General features: G+C 34.4%; 3 protein-coding genes across 5 annotated transcripts; 1 reads left to right on the top strand and 2 right to left on the bottom strand.

Annotated features, from left to right (window-relative positions):
• Positions 1-2,091: 2,091 nt before the first annotated feature.
• LOC101216064 (josephin-like protein) lies at positions 2,092-3,542 on the top strand. Its single transcript, XM_004137685.3, has one exon. It carries the CDS (start codon positions 2,962-2,964, stop codon positions 3,331-3,333), a length of 372 nt encoding a protein of 123 aa, XP_004137733.1. The 5' UTR covers positions 2,092-2,961; the 3' UTR covers positions 3,334-3,542.
• A 531-nt stretch (positions 3,543-4,073) lies between these two features.
• On the bottom strand, positions 4,074-11,000 carry LOC101215346 (putative tRNA (cytidine(32)/guanosine(34)-2'-O)-methyltransferase). 3 transcript variants are annotated; one of them, XM_031882464.1, is made up of 13 exons: positions 10,817-10,982; positions 10,354-10,464; positions 8,686-8,762; positions 8,509-8,602; positions 8,231-8,280; positions 7,808-7,857; positions 7,288-7,396; positions 6,958-7,018; positions 6,824-6,876; positions 6,237-6,329; positions 5,840-5,903; positions 4,787-4,894; positions 4,074-4,535 (listed from the first exon to the last, which is right to left on the bottom strand). In XM_031882464.1, the coding sequence occupies exons 3-13, from the start codon at positions 8,710-8,712 to the stop codon at positions 4,294-4,296; spliced, it is 951 nt and encodes a 316-aa protein (XP_031738324.1). In that variant the 5' UTR covers positions 8,713-8,762; positions 10,354-10,464; positions 10,817-10,982; the 3' UTR covers positions 4,074-4,293. The 3 variants fall into 3 exon arrangements, with proteins under 3 accessions (XP_031738324.1, XP_004137730.1, XP_011651872.1); XM_004137682.3 differs by lacking the exon at positions 10,354-10,464 and having other exon boundaries at positions 10,817-11,000; XM_011653570.2 differs by lacking the exons at positions 10,354-10,464; positions 10,817-10,982 and adding an exon at positions 9,464-9,850.
• A 761-nt stretch (positions 11,001-11,761) lies between these two features.
• LOC101215586 (26S proteasome non-ATPase regulatory subunit 7 homolog A) lies at positions 11,762-15,796 on the bottom strand. The gene is made up of 10 exons (XM_004137683.3): positions 15,387-15,796; positions 14,521-14,613; positions 14,351-14,432; positions 13,987-14,083; positions 13,790-13,865; positions 13,624-13,682; positions 13,335-13,457; positions 12,423-12,480; positions 12,256-12,341; positions 11,762-12,123 (listed from the first exon to the last, which is right to left on the bottom strand). The coding sequence occupies exons 1-10, from the start codon at positions 15,571-15,573 to the stop codon at positions 12,052-12,054; spliced, it is 933 nt and encodes a 310-aa protein (XP_004137731.1). The 5' UTR covers positions 15,574-15,796; the 3' UTR covers positions 11,762-12,051.
• Positions 15,797-17,920: the final 2,124 nt, after the last annotated feature.

Genomic DNA, 17,920 nt, shown 5'->3' with positions numbered 1-17,920 from the left:
CATTAATATAAAAGATGAGCTTTTTGAAAGGATTGGTCAAATTGGTTGATCAACAGTAGCAATTATTGTTTTTTAAGAAAAGAAACCATCAATTTGCTGATGAATCATGACTAGTTCTTGTTCAACTTTGATATAATAAAATAATTAGAAGGACAAGTAAACGTGAAACCATCATTTTCTTCAACATATGCAATTTTTAGACGACACGTTCATCATAGGAATTAAGCAAAAACAGATATTATGGAGATGGTGATGGATGAATTATGTGCCTTAGCCTATTACTTTTATATTAAAGTGGCTAACGTCTGAGAAACACTGAGTCACGCATTTTTCTTTTAAAAAATAATGAAGTAATAAAATATATGGTGCTCAAACATTCACATGTTGGCATGTGACCTATTAATGTTATATTTTATAATTTTTGTCCCATAGGTCGGAGAAAGTTGAAATTTAAGGTTTGTTTGGTTTAATTTTGAAATGTTTAATTTTTAAAATAATATATATACGTAAAGAAATGAGTTTATGAAGTTGTTCAATTCAATTTTCTCAAAAATGATATTTGATTATTTAGCGATCAATTTATTTCTAACTTATATATCCTAAAATGACCAAAATGTACTCACCAATTTTCTACCCCACTTCCACCATGTTGCTGCCGACGACCTCCAGTGACCATCATCCGTAACCTACTCTCGCAAAACTTTTGGAAATCATTTTTCACTAACGATCAATTCTAACAACCACTTTTTAAAATTATTAGTTCATAGAGTTTTAAGTAATTTGTCATTGACAAAAACACTTCCAATGTGTAGCAAACAAAAACAAACTTGTACGTAAAACATTGTCTTAGAAAGTGTTCAAAACAAACGCTCATTTTAAACCGTATTTATTAAAATTTAAAAGTGTACGAACAAAAATGACATTTCGTGAAACATTTATAATTTGATTTAAATAAACCTTAAAAATATTACACTGTTTAAGAAGGTTTTATCAAACTATATGAATGAAATTTATAATATACACAACCTAAAACTTAAGCTTCAATATATATGAGATTATTCCATGGGTGGTTATTCCTGCACAAGGTATGGAAATTGAACCATATCGCTATCTAACAATTGCCAATAAAAAAATATATATATAGGAGGGGAAATTGCAGCAATCCATATTGAAAAAAGGAGAATAAAAATGATGAAAATGAGTTATGGATTTAGAGTAGGAAATGATAAAATGAAAAGAAAAAAAAAAGGGTTTCTTTGATTGTCAATAGCAAAAAGCTATTGAGGATATGATGGCGTGTGGAATGAACAATCCAATGGCTGCGAACAAAAAATGGTTAAGAAAAAGTAGTAGAGAGGGAAAGAAACAATGACGTACGGGGAGAGTATAATTAAAGGTGTTGAACAGATGAAGAGACATAGGAGAGGGAGTCAACAGGCAGATGAAGAATTCAATTTTCAGGCCCCTCCTTTAGCTTTATCTCTCAGTCAAAAGCCCTAAAAAAAATCTGAGAGCATGCAGATTTTTCAAGACAAAATTCTTCTGCCAAACGACAGTAAAAGAAGAAAAGAAAAAGTGAATGCACAAAAGTTTTATTTGCTTTCCTTTGCTCATTCAAATAAAAAACACCTTGTGACCTCACAGAAAGGAATGGCCTAATACTAGCATTTACGGGTAAATATCAATTCATTCAACTAAACTTTAAATTTTCTACACCAAACCCTAAATAATTAAAGTACTAGAATTTCAAAGTTAATCAATATAGACTCTTTGTTATAATTATGCATTAATTATTAAATGCAAACAAACTTTCAAATGTGAATTCTACAAAAATAAATTATTAGAGTAAATGCATGGATGGTTTTTAAAGATAATTCACACACATGTTTATCCAAACAAAACATAAGAGAGAGGGTAAAATGATATACTTTTATATAAAAGTTCAAAGTTCGAATTGATATACTTATTGGTTATCAATACCATGAAGTTTAGGATATAAATAGATACTTTTCATGGTTTTTATACCATGAAGTTTAGGATATAAATAGATACTTTTTAAAGATAAGATAGTGACTATAAAATAAAGTAATATATCATCTAGTGATTTAAGTACTACCAAATTTATCTATGCTCAAGCAAGCAAGGAGGAGAGAGAAATAAAGAGATAGAGAGAGAGAGGAGCATTACCAGGCTGATGGATTTCTGTGATACTACTGGAAATGAGAATCAAGATGGCCAACAAAAGAGAGACTTGTAGGGCCATTCCATTGTGCCTCAAAAGCAACGATGATGCTGAAGAGTATCGAGTGGTTGTCTCTCTCTTGCTCCCCTCTTTTTCCTCCTCCCTCTTCTACTTCTTCTCATTCTCCTTTTTATTCTCTGTTGGCTCCACTCATCTCTTTTTCTGACCTAATCCACTTCCCATTGCTTAATCTTTTAACCAAAACTCCTCTCCTGTTGCAATTTGCACATATAAAAAAACATAATCTTCCCTTAAACCCTTCAATTGCAAACCAAGAATAAGAGGAGTTGTAAGCATATTCTTCAAAGTTTTTTTATGGGGTCCAAAGTTTTCTAAAGGGTAGGTAAAAGTTCCTGGTGCATCATTCATTTGGCATCCATATATAAATGACATGTCTATTTGAGCGTAATCTAAACGCTCAACTTGAGCCTTACTGCCGACTGAATCAATCATCTTCAATCTTCCTACAGCGGAGAGTTGCTTAATTAAGCCCCATTCTTTCGTTTTCATTCTTCTCTCTATTTCCTTAAATTTGAAGCAATAAATGCTCCTTATTCTCACAACCTAACTCACTGTCTCTTCTCCTCAAGAAAGCTACTCTATTTACTTCTCACACATCCTTTCCCATATCTTTTACACACTACACGAAATCTCTTTCTCTTCTCTCTTTAAAGCCACTATTTTACCCTTAGGATTTACATCTCAGTTGGAAGGTTCAAATGTCAAGGAAAGCGAGCAAACGAGTCAGCTTCAGTCCTGATGTGAATGATAAGCCAACGGTTGTGCTCAAACACGGTGGCGGTGGTGATGGCGGAGCCGGAATGTGGAGCTTCGGCCTTAGCAGAGAAACAAGGTACTTGCCGGTGAGGTTTCTACAGAGCCTTAAGAACAGAGTAAGTGAAGCAATTCGCTTTGTCTCAACAAGAAAGTCTTCACGAAAGGTTTCTTCAGCCTCCACTTTTACAAGGTCAAGATCGGTCTCGGATTCCATGGAATCGCATCGAGCTGAAGCCATTGAAGATTGTATCGAGTTCTTAAACCACTCTTCATCTTTGTCCAGATCAAATTCAGTCTCTGGAAGTACTTACTGAAAGTTATGTACTTGTGAGAATAGAATGTGCATGTAAAATTTAGTCGATATTTTAGACATTCTTTTGCGTGCCCGTCTCTTTAAGATGATGCTTTAGCAGATGATAATAGAGTTTCTGCCTTTGAAGCTCAGAATTCTTTTGTCTAAATGCCGTGATCACGAGCAGATATCTGTTCATTAAAAAATTAAATAAATTGGATATCGACAAAATATCACCTAATCGGGTAAATTCAATATACGTAAATGTTAACTTGGCTGAGTCATTCTTGTTCAGTGGTGTCTATAAATGAAGGAACTGGATGTAACAACCACCATTAAAGGCCTAAATAATGGCATCCTCTCGAGGAATGAATGGCCTAGACAGCACGAATCTCTCTGCGTGATATGTTTGGGCCATAAATTTTTTGAAGACAATAGTTAGGGAAAGGGATGAGTTAGACTTAGACCTGTGAATTTGGAGGGCCACGCCTTTGGATAGCCGAGAGATTCCCAATTAGCAAGCATGGTTGGTCGATTCTCAATCACGGGACCCACCTGTAAAACCCCAGTTTGTCCAAACATTTGCAAAGTAGAAACATAGGAACATGCAGACCCACATGCAGTAGAATGCCCTTCAAAATTTGCAATGCTTAATAATAATGCTCAAAATGATTTTCCTTTTTTGTTTTAGTTTGAGGTATGCATGGAGGGTGGGGTTCATGTCTAAGGAAATAATGAAGGATGCGTAATACTCGTGCGGGATAATCTCATGCTAATCATAATTCATCTCCATAATCTTAATTATCTCAAATTAAAAGAATCGAAATCAAGATCCACAGCCATTTTTTTACATAAATAGGCGGGAGTAGTCATCACTTTAAACGAGAGAGGGAGGGGAGGAGGGAGAAATGATTGCTGTTCTAATAATTACCGGTCCATTCCAAACCACTTTGTTGGTTATCTAAAACATTGAATGGGATAATCAGGAATCCAAGGAAAGTTTTTCAAGTTCTCGAATTCCTTGACTGGAAGCTTTCTTCATTTCGAGAGCCCTTTTATATGGAGGGGCAATAGGAGGCTGCACAGGATCTAAGCTCCGATAAGTTCCCTCGGCACCTCTGGGCAGTGGGTATGAACGGTCGGAGTCATATCCACTGAGGTCCCCACAGGCAAGAAATGGGATGTAAACTTTATTGGGACCTTCCAGCCACCCACTACTGCAATCTGAGAGGGACAAAATGTAGCAAAATAGAAATGCTATTACTTCCTCTTATGTAACCAAAAATACCAGGGCATTGACCACACATCAAAATCAGGAGACACTAATTTTTAAAAGCCTAGAGACAAGTAGACAACTCGGTCACAGCACCAGCTGTAAAACAAATTAATCTTTAAAAATAGGATAAGAACATGCTTGATCTGAGGATACGTCTACGAAATGTGAACTCCAAATCAAGGTAGGATATTGAGTTTACCTAAGTCATCTCCTCCTGACGGACTTCCCACCTTTTCCAGCAAGCGATGCAGATCTTTTGAATTGAAACCTTCGGGAGGAGAATAGTTCTCACAAACAGCAAATGCTTCTGCATTTGCACCCAGTCAACGTATGAGCTTCGACATAAAATTAAAACATAATCTCAACTTTGTTTAAAAGTTGCTACCGTGCGTTCACCAAGGCCAACTAAAAGAAAGCACTGGAATGAATTACAAATTTAGTTCAATAGTTTTAAAACTTGTGCCCACTTAGTCCATTCAACTTTCAGACGTTTTAACTATGTTCTTGAACTCTTGATTTCTTTTCCTAGTAATTTCTTATGGTTAGTACCGTAGCTTAAATGTTGTCTTGGAACTTTGATTTACAAACGTTAACAAATAACGATCTTGTATGATATACCACTGTGTGATATAAAAGAGAAAGCCAACTAAATAAGGGCAGAAAAACCAAAAAAAATTTTTTAATGTAATGCTCTCATTGAATATTTTGGCCTACCTACCATAAGGTTGTTTAACACGTCTATTTCTCGTACATAATGCCAAATAATCACTGCTTACCTGTTTAAAACAGTTAAGCAACTGATAAAAGGAGACTTACCGTAATCAAACATTTGACTATTTGGACTCATGGCAGGATTCATGGATGTTCACAAAAGCAACAGTGAAAGTTCAAAAATTTTACTTTTACCCTTGACTATTTTGTCCTCTTTCACACCTTTTTTATATTACAGACCACCCCTAAATGTACCAACTCCACAATTTGTTGTTGGGAGGACACCAGTCCGACCAGCTAGTATTAATCGATAACAATCTAAAGTTGATTTAAGGAATCCAAGTACAATGAATATCTAAAAATTCATGCGCAAGAATCCTATGAATCAGATGCGATAAAGAGATTAAAAAAATAATAAGAGAAAGAGAGAGAGGCCATTTTCAATTAAGAGAGAATCATTTTCTGGAAACAAAATCAAGTATAATCGAAAGATGGACCTCTATAGCAACCAATCAACAAAAGTGGAAAACGGAAAGGTTACCTATACTTGAGTTCCGACTGCTTTTTGGCTTTGCAAAAGTCACTACAGGGAAAAATAACTTCAGCTGCAACAGAAAACCTCGAAAATGTAAAAATCATTGGCGGCTTCATAACCATGTATGGAACAACAAACACCCTTGATTAAGTTGCTTATGTAATCCATGATAATGCTTGAAAATTTTTATTAGTGCTAAACGTATCTAAGAAAATCATATACGTCAATGCAATAATTACAGGGAAAAGGAGCTCAAAGCAAAATTTCCAACTTGATTGGAAGAAGAAAAGTTGAAAGAGAGATTCTGATTCATATTGCAGATGCATTTAGTGAGAACACCATAAGTTTTTTTACAACACGAGTATGCTACATATTTCTATTGGGTCCTGTAACAACCATTTACCTGACTATACAAAAGGCTGGTATCCTTTCCACGGAATATCTTTGCTATGAACTTACCACCTTCTCTGAGTATGTGCGTAACAATTGTTAAACCCTGAGAAGAAAGGAAAAAAGAGTCCAGCTCATCTCTGTAAAACTCAAATATTTCCTACATTGAGAACTAGATGAAGGAAGAGAGAGAAATAGAGAAAACAAGGCAGCAGCAGAGGACACTGATGACAGCAACAAAATTCAATCCATATAGGAAAGAGGTCAATGAGTGCAGGCAACATACAATAGAAAAACCTTTAGAAGATTTCGATATAACTTCATAATAAACAGCAACCATGATTAACCTAAAGGATCTCATCTACCTTGCTCACTTGTTACACAGTATTTTCTATTTGTAGATTCAAACAATTTGACACTCATTAGTGCTTCTTGTTGGTTTTATTTTTTTATTCTCTCCACGCACTGTAAACGAGAACCGGAGCAACATCATTACTGTCAATGTGCATGCATCTCATGCATTTTTTAAAATATCTTAAACTATTCATCAGCACCATCTAGAGAAATTTAACAGTCTGTAGAAAAAAACACTGCACTTACAGCTAGTATGAGCTGGAACTGAACAAACTCGTCCATGTCATGAAGACCAGTAACTACAAACACAAGCACATAATCAGTAACAAAATATCATCAGTTAGAACCCCAAGAGAAAATTCAAAAACACAAATATCTACCATCAGGTGCACCGTCACAAACAACCAGGTCAGCCTTGCACCCATCAAAATGCCTAATGACCTGGTAAAATTAAATATTTGATAAACCATGAACAAAAAGATATCACAATTTCGTATGTGACAATTTTTTTTAATAAAAGGGATTTACAACACAGCGTGAGTACTCATTCAAAAGAGAAAAGTAATCCAGTATGAAGAAAACGTAGGAACATTATCACAAATGGAAATTTTAAAACAAAATTGACCATGTTGGTGCATTAGGATCTGGATATGTCTTCGTTTACCATATCAAATGTTAAAAGTAGTGTGTACATGATACACACTGCTTACCACTTCAGCTGTCCTAGCATTTGTTATATCACCCTGCACTTCAATAACACCTTCAATTGGAGCCATCGGCTGTAAATCAATAGCAACAATAAGAGGAAGTTCGCCATCCCTGCAAATGAAGCTAGAGAATCAATGAAAGAGGGAGATAAAGAGACAATGGAGAGAAGGATGGGAAGGAAAAAGTTACACCCCCATTTGGTAACCATCTGATTTTTAGAGTTTAGTTTTTTAAAATGAAGTCAATAAATACCCCTTCCACTGCTAAATTTCTTACTTTGTGGACTACTTTGCATTGTTTTTAAAAACCAAGCCAAATTTTGAAAACTAAAAAAATAGTCTTGAAAAACTTGTTTTTGTTTTTGGAATTTAGTTAAGAACTCAACTCTTTCAGTTAAGAAAAATGCATATCATTGTCAGGAATTGAGAGAAAACAAGTTTGCTTTTCAAAAACCAAAAACCAAAAAACAAGATGATTAATAAACGAGGCCTACATTTTCATATAATCATCTACCATGCTTACTTTAAATCTGGAGAAAGCTTTGCTGGGAGATACAATTTTCTACTGAGGACCTATATATGATTAGTAGGCGAGAAAATGTCAGAACAACTTTCAAATAATTAACCACAATAAACTATATTTGTAAGCAATATTTGCATCACCACATACTACATTGCTTTTATCAGCCCCCATTATACTTAGTGTTTATCAAAACATACTCAGTATGCCAAGATGCAGGGTCAATGAAGGGAGGAGGAGGATTGCACCTCATATACAGGCATGCTTTCCAAACAAAAAAGATGGTTACAAAGTCTATCGCAAGACGAATTCTTCTTAGTTTTATTCATATTTTAAACAAAAGTTTGTTTTGCCCATAAGGCATTGAGTCATTGATCACTAGTTTGATAAACAAATTGCAACAAGAAGATGCTGAAAAGAAATTACCTGGCTCCAGCTACCGGGGGCTGCACATAAATCTACCACTCTCTTGACTCCTGCATATGAAATTTCATTGTAGACAACGTACTTGGAAGCATTTCAAAATACTTATACATGATAAAACAGGATGATTACAAAGTCATAAAGATCACACAAAACAACTCTGTTAGAAAGGTTGATCCAAAATGTTGCAGAAAGATTAATTATCATGACCAACTCAGTGATTGACATCCTACCAGAAACGTAACAATATTTCAATAGAGGAGCTCAATACAAGAACAAACCTTCAAATATGTTAAATTCCTCGTCTATCTGAAGAAGTTTAAATGCACTTCGAGCACGCCAACCTTCTTCTTTTGCTTTACGGTAGTATATATCCTGCAAATGAGACCAAGTAAACAAAACATGGTAAAAGATAATGAATCAGGAATACAAATAGTCAAATAGAATAGAGCTTAAACCCTCTTATCTCTTGAAGCTTTGCCCATGACTGAAGAACCAAGCAAGAGTTACCGGTAGTGCGGAGCAGACAGGCCTCCTGGCAACATTCAAACCCAGCAAGAAAGTCAAAGTTGCGCATCAAAGGAAGTCTAAGTGTATTTAATATTAAATAAAAATATTGAACCCTCAATAATAAAAAAAAACACAATTTTTTTATAAATCCATCAAGCCTCATTGATAATCCAACTTGAGCACGATCATCAAATTCCTACTTTCCAATAATAACAAGAGGTTTGCCACATTCACAGATAAAAACGGAATAGAGCAAATATCTAATTGAAAAGTTCAAGCTCCGATTGATAACCATTGAGCTTTTCGATTTTTTGTTTCGAAAATTAGCCCTTTTAATTTATAAAAACCACAACTTTCATTGAGACAGAATGCACAAATAGAACCAAGCCCTCGAACAAGAGGAATCCCTCTACAAGAAGTGACTCCAACTATGCAAAATCATGTTCATAGGATAATTACAAAAAATCTGTGAAATCCAAGCTCAATGAGAAGCATGAAAACGAACAAGAGACTATAAGCCTCCATTCACCTTCTCAACCCCATTAAACACCCTACCATTCCTCTCGTCCCATAAAACCCACAGAATAGCACAAACACTACCACACCAGAGAAATCGGTCTTTCTTCTCAAAATGAGGAGGAACTCCTTGATCATATCTTTAACAATCCTGTGACGAACACTGCTCAAGCCAAAAGTCTAGAAAAAAGCATCCCAAACATGGCTCACCATCTCACAATGGAAAAAGACATGGTCTAAAGTTTTCCTCCACCTTCCAACACAGAATACAGCAAAAAGGCCCAACCAACAACAACATCTTCCTCGAATCTATCCAACGTGCTGATACGGCCATGAAGGACACGCCATGTAAAGAAACATCCTCCAAATCGACATAAAGACTGACTTAACCAAAGGTGAAGGATTAACCAAGCACTGAAAAGAAGACTTACACGAGAACCCGTCCAAAGGACTGGGGCTCTGGACTCTCACATCTCTCCTTCTAAGACGAAATAGGTGATTCTCAAGAAGCGAAAGAAGAGTCATCATGTCCATCGTTTCCCTATCTGTAGGAGACGATGGAACCCAAAGGAAAACATACAAGAGCTCCCAGTCCACCACAAAAAACCTTGTAAACAAACACTACTTACACTTGTGAGTTCCTTGGTTATGTTATTTATGTCCATCAATATTTTCAAAAATCCATACCAAATTTGGAAAATATAAACAATGTTTTTACAAAATTTGTTTTTTCTTTTGAAATCCTGCTCAGAATTCAAATGTTAGCTTACAAGAGATGAAAGCATTTGTAAAGAAATTGTGAGAAAACATAACAATTTTCAAAAATCATAACCAAAAACCAAATGTTTATAAAAATGAGGCCTAAGAGTTTTAAATTAGATAAAAAAAAAAGTGGTTTACGTGGCCTAAGAATTCAAACGCTACCTTAGAGGAAATGAACCGTTGTAAATAAATTGTGAGAAATCATAAATATTTTTTAAAAAAAAACAAACAAAACCAAAAACCAAATGTTTATAAAACGGTGCCTAAAAGTTTTAGAATAGAATACGGAAAAGTATTGTACTCATAAACAACTCTAAGATCTAGCTTTAGAATTTCACCTCAGAGCACCACAGCCTAGAGTAAACGTTTACATGGATAATCTTGATCAGGCATTTTATCGAGCATATTAGGTGCCTCGGAGTACAACTTCTACACCTCTCCTACGACAACTGCTTAAATTTAATCAGACACAGCCAGAAACAAGTTTCTAAAAAATAGAACCAATATTATTTCGATCATATTTGATGTCAACTTCAAGGGGCAATTTGTAAGGTTATCAACAACTAACTACACAAGCAAACTAATATTTACAACGCAACCAATCACCAACTAATTTACAATTTGATTAGTTACGCAATATAACAACAAACTAATAGGAGCTGCGAAGGATTAAACATAAATGCACTGAATTCGAAAAATATAATAGAATGAATTAGGGCAACAGAGGCAGAACATGTGTCATAGAGCAATGCAAGAAAAACAAGAAACGAAGAACAAACAAGAAAGGGATGAAACTCTTACGATGAATTAGTAGACCCGTTAAAGCTGAAACCAATCAATGGATGCTAACTTCTAATCTTCAGTACAATAGTGTTTGATGCCGGCGCGCCGCCGTTGCTAACCGCGTATTGAATCTTTTCTCCCTCCTTATTTCTTTAAATTCTTTATTCTTATAAATTTTCACATTAATTGGAAATTTTCTATAGATCCCATTGAGAATTTATAATTGGGTTCATGAAAAACACTATTTACCAAACACAGTCAAATACTATAAACTGATAGGAAAAATAATTAGTTTTACCCCTTTTTTTTCTTAATAGTTTCAAATAAAATAGGTTGAACATTTTCAAATTTCAAATACAAAAATAAACTAAAATATTTATATATTTATTAAACTTCTATTACGCTAATAGAAATATATAAGTATCTATTAATGTCTATTTTTGTGTCATATTATTAATTAATATATATATATTATATGATAATTTAAACCTTAACGTAAAATATACATTTTTGTAAGGTGTATTATATATTAGACAGATTTCAAAAACAAACAAGAAAAATTAACTAAACTTAGAAAAATGTATTTTATGAAACAATGGGTAAAGGAATGTTAGAAGTACAAAGTTAAAAGATCAAACTATTCAACAAGGGAAAGTTGAAAATTCTTGTAAATATGAAATTTTCAATGATAATTACTATTAAATTTTGAGTTGTTTAACCCACTCCAGAGCAAAACACCCCCCAAGAGATATTTAGACATTATCAAGGTAAAACACTATTATGAAGCAATTTACAAGGGAAGAATTTAAGCTATAAAGTGGAAAAAAGACAATAATAATGACTAATAACTAATGATCCACAAAGGAGAAAAAATTGGCACCTATTGAATGATTAAAAATAGTTTCAAACTGATTGAATACTACAGCATAAGTTCGGCTAGTTTTATCCATCAATAATTGGAGATTAGGATTCAATATTACTTTTCATTAAACCTGATTTCATTCAAATGGCATTTAAATAAGAAAAAGAGAAATGAGTGGTCTACATCATGATATATTTGGGGAAATAAAGTGTGGGTGTACAATTAATAACATTGAACAAAAAATGGTCAGGGAAATACATGCTGGGAAACTAGCCACCTCTTCCAATAGGATAAAACAAAAATATCATCATCATCAATCAAGAACTCGACAAACTGATAACTAGTTCCTTCAACTAAGATCTTTCAATGGGCTGCTGATGGTGGAAGCATGTTAGTTTCCAGACGCTGTGGGGACGATTGCTGGTTTTGCATCCTCAGCTTTTTCATGTTCTTTGTTTAGCATCTGGAAAACAGAATTTGTGTGAGCAGTGAACGATTATTATGAGCTAATTGATACGGCATGTGAAACGTTTTGAAGTGATTAAAAAATGATCCCAACCATATCCTACATCAGCAGGAAATGACAGTAACTAACCTTGTTATTGATTAAATTATGAAGTGCGATGACGCTCCGGATGAGTGAGGAAAGATAAATGACCAGCATCATATCATTGGTTTTTACTGCACAGTAGGGTAAATATAGATGAAGGCTTTTAAGGAAACATGTTAAGCCAACGGAGAATCTTCAGTTTGTAATATTACCTGCGAATGATTTTATCAACTCTGCCACATTTAGATTAGGAAGAAGGTTGAATACATCCTGCAATTTTAAGTAGAAATTAAGCATCGGTATATATTTTTGGTGTAAACTTATAAATCATAATCAATTGGCCTGTTCCATGTTAGTATGTCTCGCACCACATAATGCACAAAACACTATTGTAAATAAAGACAACACACAACGAAGAAGTGTGGAACGTAGCCAATCTACAAACGTGTGACACATGCATCTAACAATTGACACTCAATCTTTATAGAATCTGTGTATTACTTGGGGGGGAAGGGGTTGGTTACTCCTTTGATGAAATTGAGGGAAAACCGCAACACCAAGAGGTCTCATATATATATATCAATTCCGTGAGTGTCTGAGCCAGCTTACTCGACTAATCTGACGAGACAACCCAACTGACCCATGGATTGAGCTCATGGCCTCTTAGGTAGTTATTGGGTTGTCTTATATATATGAGATATCAATATCCAAAAATATACAGTCCACACGATTTGATTTCATGATATCCTAGTGAAACTATTTGAACATTCTGAGATGAGGAGAAAAAAAACCAGTCCTTTCCAAGGCACAAGCACAAGCACCCCCTCATATAAAAATAAATAAAATAGACATTGGAAAAAGGGAAGAAAAAGGATCACATAGGTAAGGTACTTGAATGTAACACATATTTTCTCGAAATGTTTCCTCCTCTTTTAACTCTGGATCTTTCTGAGTTGCAAAACATGCTTGGAGTTGCAGAATATTTGTCGTTATGATTAAACATGTAATACAGAAATAGCATCAAATACATACTATAATTATTACTACACATACATACATATAAATCAGTATAATACAGTGACATGCAAAAGTCTTGCACAAAAAGGGTAGAGAAAAAGTGGTACCTGTAAATGGTAAAGAATCTCATGATTTAATGGAAGCTTCTTGTCAATAACAAGATCAAGGTAGCCACGAATCTCACTTAGTCGTGCATCCAAACCTTTTAAAGCAGTAAGTTTTCCTGTAACCTATAAAATATCATTTATATTAGTCAATGCCTTTGTGACCTAATACTGTCATCTAAAACTTGAAATTTAATATAAGTCAATCAAAAAACTTGCAAAACAGTTTGAATAAAACGAAACTGATTGGAGAGAACTGCAATGCAAGACAAGTATAGATAAGAAGAATAACCTCATTGGCAAGTGTACTAATGGTGGTATCCTTGACGTCCCTTAGTAAGTGTTCAACACCTGTATTTAGACAAACCAAGAATGTTATATGGTAAACAAAATAAAAAATAAAACCGAAACTGAAAAACACCTTAAAATAAAGATTTAAATCTCATTTTATTACTTACCAATTTCCTCAACCTCGTGGGCAGCAATGACCGAAGGAACATGAACAAAGATCTTCTGGCTCTTATGGGTAGCATTCTGTTACCCAAATTAGAAGATGTGTATTGGCAATTAGAAATCAACTTTTTAGCTATTCAGAACCATTGACTCTCAAATGCCTCTGATATTTTTGGGGAAAAGAGATAACATAAAACCATACCTCTTTGACTTCTTCAACATCATAGTAAGCTTTAGTAGGTATTCCCAACTCCTTTGGTTGTACATCAATAATCACGAGCACAGGATTTGATAAGTAACTGAAAATCCACCACAGAGAATATGAGTGATTCGCAGAGTTACCAGAAAAACAACATTGGTCAAGAGGATACAAAATTCGACATTGAACAACCATAGGATAGCCTTCAAAAGGATCTAAATTGGAGGTATGTCAGAAAACTAGAAAAAAGGAACACATAGATGACAGGAGACACGATAAACATAATGGTTTTTATTTTTTAAGAATGCAGAATTTGAGAACGAGAAACTAAGAAATCTCAAATCCCAAACAAGTGTGGAGATCTTACTCGTGGAACAACTGGTGAATATCCAGGTCATTCTCTCGTAGCTTTGGGCCTGTGCTATACCAACCTACGATGTGCTCCTTGGCTGCCACATCCACAAATTCATGGCTGTTGTGAACAAACAATTCTAACTAAATAAAAACCAGAAAAGGTACTAGAACAAGAGAAAATACCATTTATCCTCTTAAACATTGAAAACATTGATTCATGATAGTTGTGGTCAAGAAACCATATGCTTGGATCTTTCTCATCTTCTTCAAAGGGGACTGAAATAATGAGAGTACACCATATAAACGTCACCATTAGACATAGACTAAGACTAAATAACACAGTCACACATGCACATGTATATATATAAACTTGCTCACTACCCATTTGAACAAGAACCACCCTACTGAACATGTGGATATGAAACCAGAAAACTACAATGGAGGGAAACAGAAACTATAGCTAAAGCCTAAAATGGTTCGATCTTATGTCCAAACAATCTTGACTCAGATGGATAATACTAATGTTCTAAAGATATTCAAAGTTTTAAAACAGTGTGCGCGTAGAGTATCGGGAAAAAACTGGCTATATAATCCTTCAAACCTGCAATTCCCAATTAAAGGAATCAATCGAGTATAACGAATTACCACTGTAATCCAAACCATGAAAGGAGTCAATCAATTCACAATGCCCTAATTAATTGGGTGGAAAAAGCAGGCAGCTGAATGCCCTAATTAATTCACAATGAGAGGCAATCAAAGCACAAACAATCCCTCTTTTCGTGCCTTTTTCGCGAATCAGGGCAACCACGAGAATGGTACATTTCCAGTCTCTGTAGCCAATACTATTTTATGTTCAACTAACTTCAAAATTCAGACAAATACCCAACAAAATACCCAGATTCCTAGAACCCTTGAAACAAAAATCAACCAGAATCCACCTTGAGGTATCAAACCGAATCAAACGACAATAAAATTCAGATCCAACCAGAATACAGCAAGATTTTTAACAAAAGGCGAGAGAAAAATCGGTATGAGAAAATAATAATGACCTGCATAGCTATTGCTGACATCAACAGTACCCTTGAAAGAACTACCGAGTAAAACTCCGACAACTCGTTTGCGGGAATCCTTAGCGACTCGGTTGTAGTTATCGACGATGCTGAGTAAAACCAGAGGGTGAACTACAACCTTCTCAACTGGCCTCGATGAAATTTGCTGCGTCTTGATCACATCCATGGCGGAATTTTTGCAGTGTATCGGAGTTCAATCGAATTGGCGCTTCCGTGCTAAAGGCTAAACCCACTTAGAAATGGAGCAGCTGCTTATTAAGCCCTTTTTCTTCGAGGGGTTTTCTTGGCAGAAAAGCAAACCTCCGCTCTTATGAGCGACCCACTCGGCCCAAAGAAACCGCGATTCCAAAGCGCGCTTTTTGCTTGCTTCTTCCAAGGTTCGGATATAAAGTTTAAAGTAACAAAATTAAGGTCCAAATCTTTGCATTGTTTAAATTAGGTATAGCTAATCATTCTTCTTAAATTCTTATGATGTTTTAAAGTCACCAAATTTTATCGAGGGTTGTCGAGTACGAGTTCTGAAGGAACGTCTTAAGAGAAATAAGTCGGAGTCTCGTAGTTTTGATCAACTACTTGAACTTACAAATATATATATATATATGAGAAATAATCAAGCTATATGTAACTATATTAGAATTAACATTTTAAATATCCTCATTTGACGTTCTCATAATAAAGATAAACCATGATTTTACTCTTTGAGTCTTTAATTCAACTACACACCTCATGTACTAACTTGGTCCATTTAAGTGTGGTAGACTATCAATACCACACAAGCAAAGATTTTTACAAGTGTTAGCTCGAAAATGAAAACTTGATCAACATAAATTAGTGATACGCGACAATAACAACAAATATGGTCGAGATCTTACCATCGACACATTTCATTTGTCCACGTCCTTGTTGTTGGCAACAACCACAAATACTCATTGACAGATCCATTGATCACATATGATGATCCATCGACCATAATGTTTTTTAATGTAAATTTAAATTTTAGTTCATAGGGTTAACTAACGACCATTTATAGTAACTATGAACATGTAGACATATTTTGTACGCAAAAAAAAAGAAATTGGGTTGAAAACGCTTTTGATAAAATGTGACAAACATATGATTATTTTTTTTAGCATGTAAGAGATAAGACAATTCAAACAAGATACCTCTTAATTGTTAACGCACTTATATATCAATTAAGCTAAGACTCATATAGGTTTAAACACATGTGATTGCAAAATCTTCCCGAACATTTTCTAAGTGTTTATAAAATAAGTACTTTGGTCAACAACTTAGGAAAATATTGTTAACAATAATCTAACGATATTATTATAAACTCAACCATTGTTTAATGTACGACTTTCAATATACACTATTGACTCAAGATTATTGGTTCGAATCTAATTATTCCACGTATTGTTTAAAACATAACTATATTCACAACCAAAACATTTATTTTACTTTTATAACATATTCTTAACGTATATTTCTATAGTCAGCAAAATACGATATTCAAATCTCCATGTTGCATAACTCAAATAAAATAAACAAAGTTTTGAATAGAGACGACATAAAAGTTTGAATATTTTTGTAAGTCGAAAATGAATCACAAAACGTAATTAAAAAAAAAAACGTTAAAGTATGATTTTGATTCCATAATTTTTTTATTTTTTCAATTATAACTTTTATATTTGAAATTGCCTATTTATTTTTAATAAATCAAATTCCATACTTATAATTATTGTAATAAAAAAAGGGTAATGTATAAATTGGGAGAGAAACCCAACACAATTCGGCAGATCTCACGAGAGCCCATAAAACCCCCAAAGCCCAAAACTTCAAGTCCCAATATTAAAGAAGGGCCTGCTTCACATCATCCAGAGAGAGAGGATAGGGCAAGGGGGACAAGGACTCGGACTATGAGGGAAATCATAATACCATACACGAACGTCTCAATAACAATTGCATTCAATGACACCAAAAGTAAATAGGAAGTAATCTCGAAATAAAGAGTTTTAACCTTACCTTTTATGTTTTTAGTTAAACGAACTACAAACGAATGTAGTAATGGAAACACATCAAAGTGTGTGGTAGTCTAGCACACCACTATGACAATTGCGAATATCAAATACGTAGGTTAGATCAGGAAGTGAGACTGGATCAAAAGAAACAAACCAAAAATGAAATCAACGTTTACTTATAAATAAAAAAACCAAAAGAAAAAAGAATTTGCAATAAATTCTCATTTTATGAAGGATTATAAAGGATGAGATCTCAACAAATCTCATTCCATCAATATCAACACTTAAAGAAGACAAAGAAAGTAGTAGAAAAAAAAAGAGCTGAAAATAAATAAGTGTAAAGGAAACGTATTATTTATAAAAGAAAGAAAGAGAGAGATATGATATGTTGACAATGGGAAGCCAAGAAGAGATTGTAACCAATTTTGAAGGCAAAGGCATCCCAATTAGTTGACATTTATTGATCACTCTCCCCCTCTACCTCTTTCCCCATTT

This window comes from Cucumis sativus, chromosome 3, assembly GCF_000004075.3.
Source record: "Cucumis sativus cultivar 9930 chromosome 3, Cucumber_9930_V3, whole genome shotgun sequence".
NCBI lineage: Eukaryota > Viridiplantae > Streptophyta > Magnoliopsida > Cucurbitales > Cucurbitaceae > Cucumis > Cucumis sativus.
This window is presented reverse-complemented; position numbering and strand designations above follow the sequence as displayed.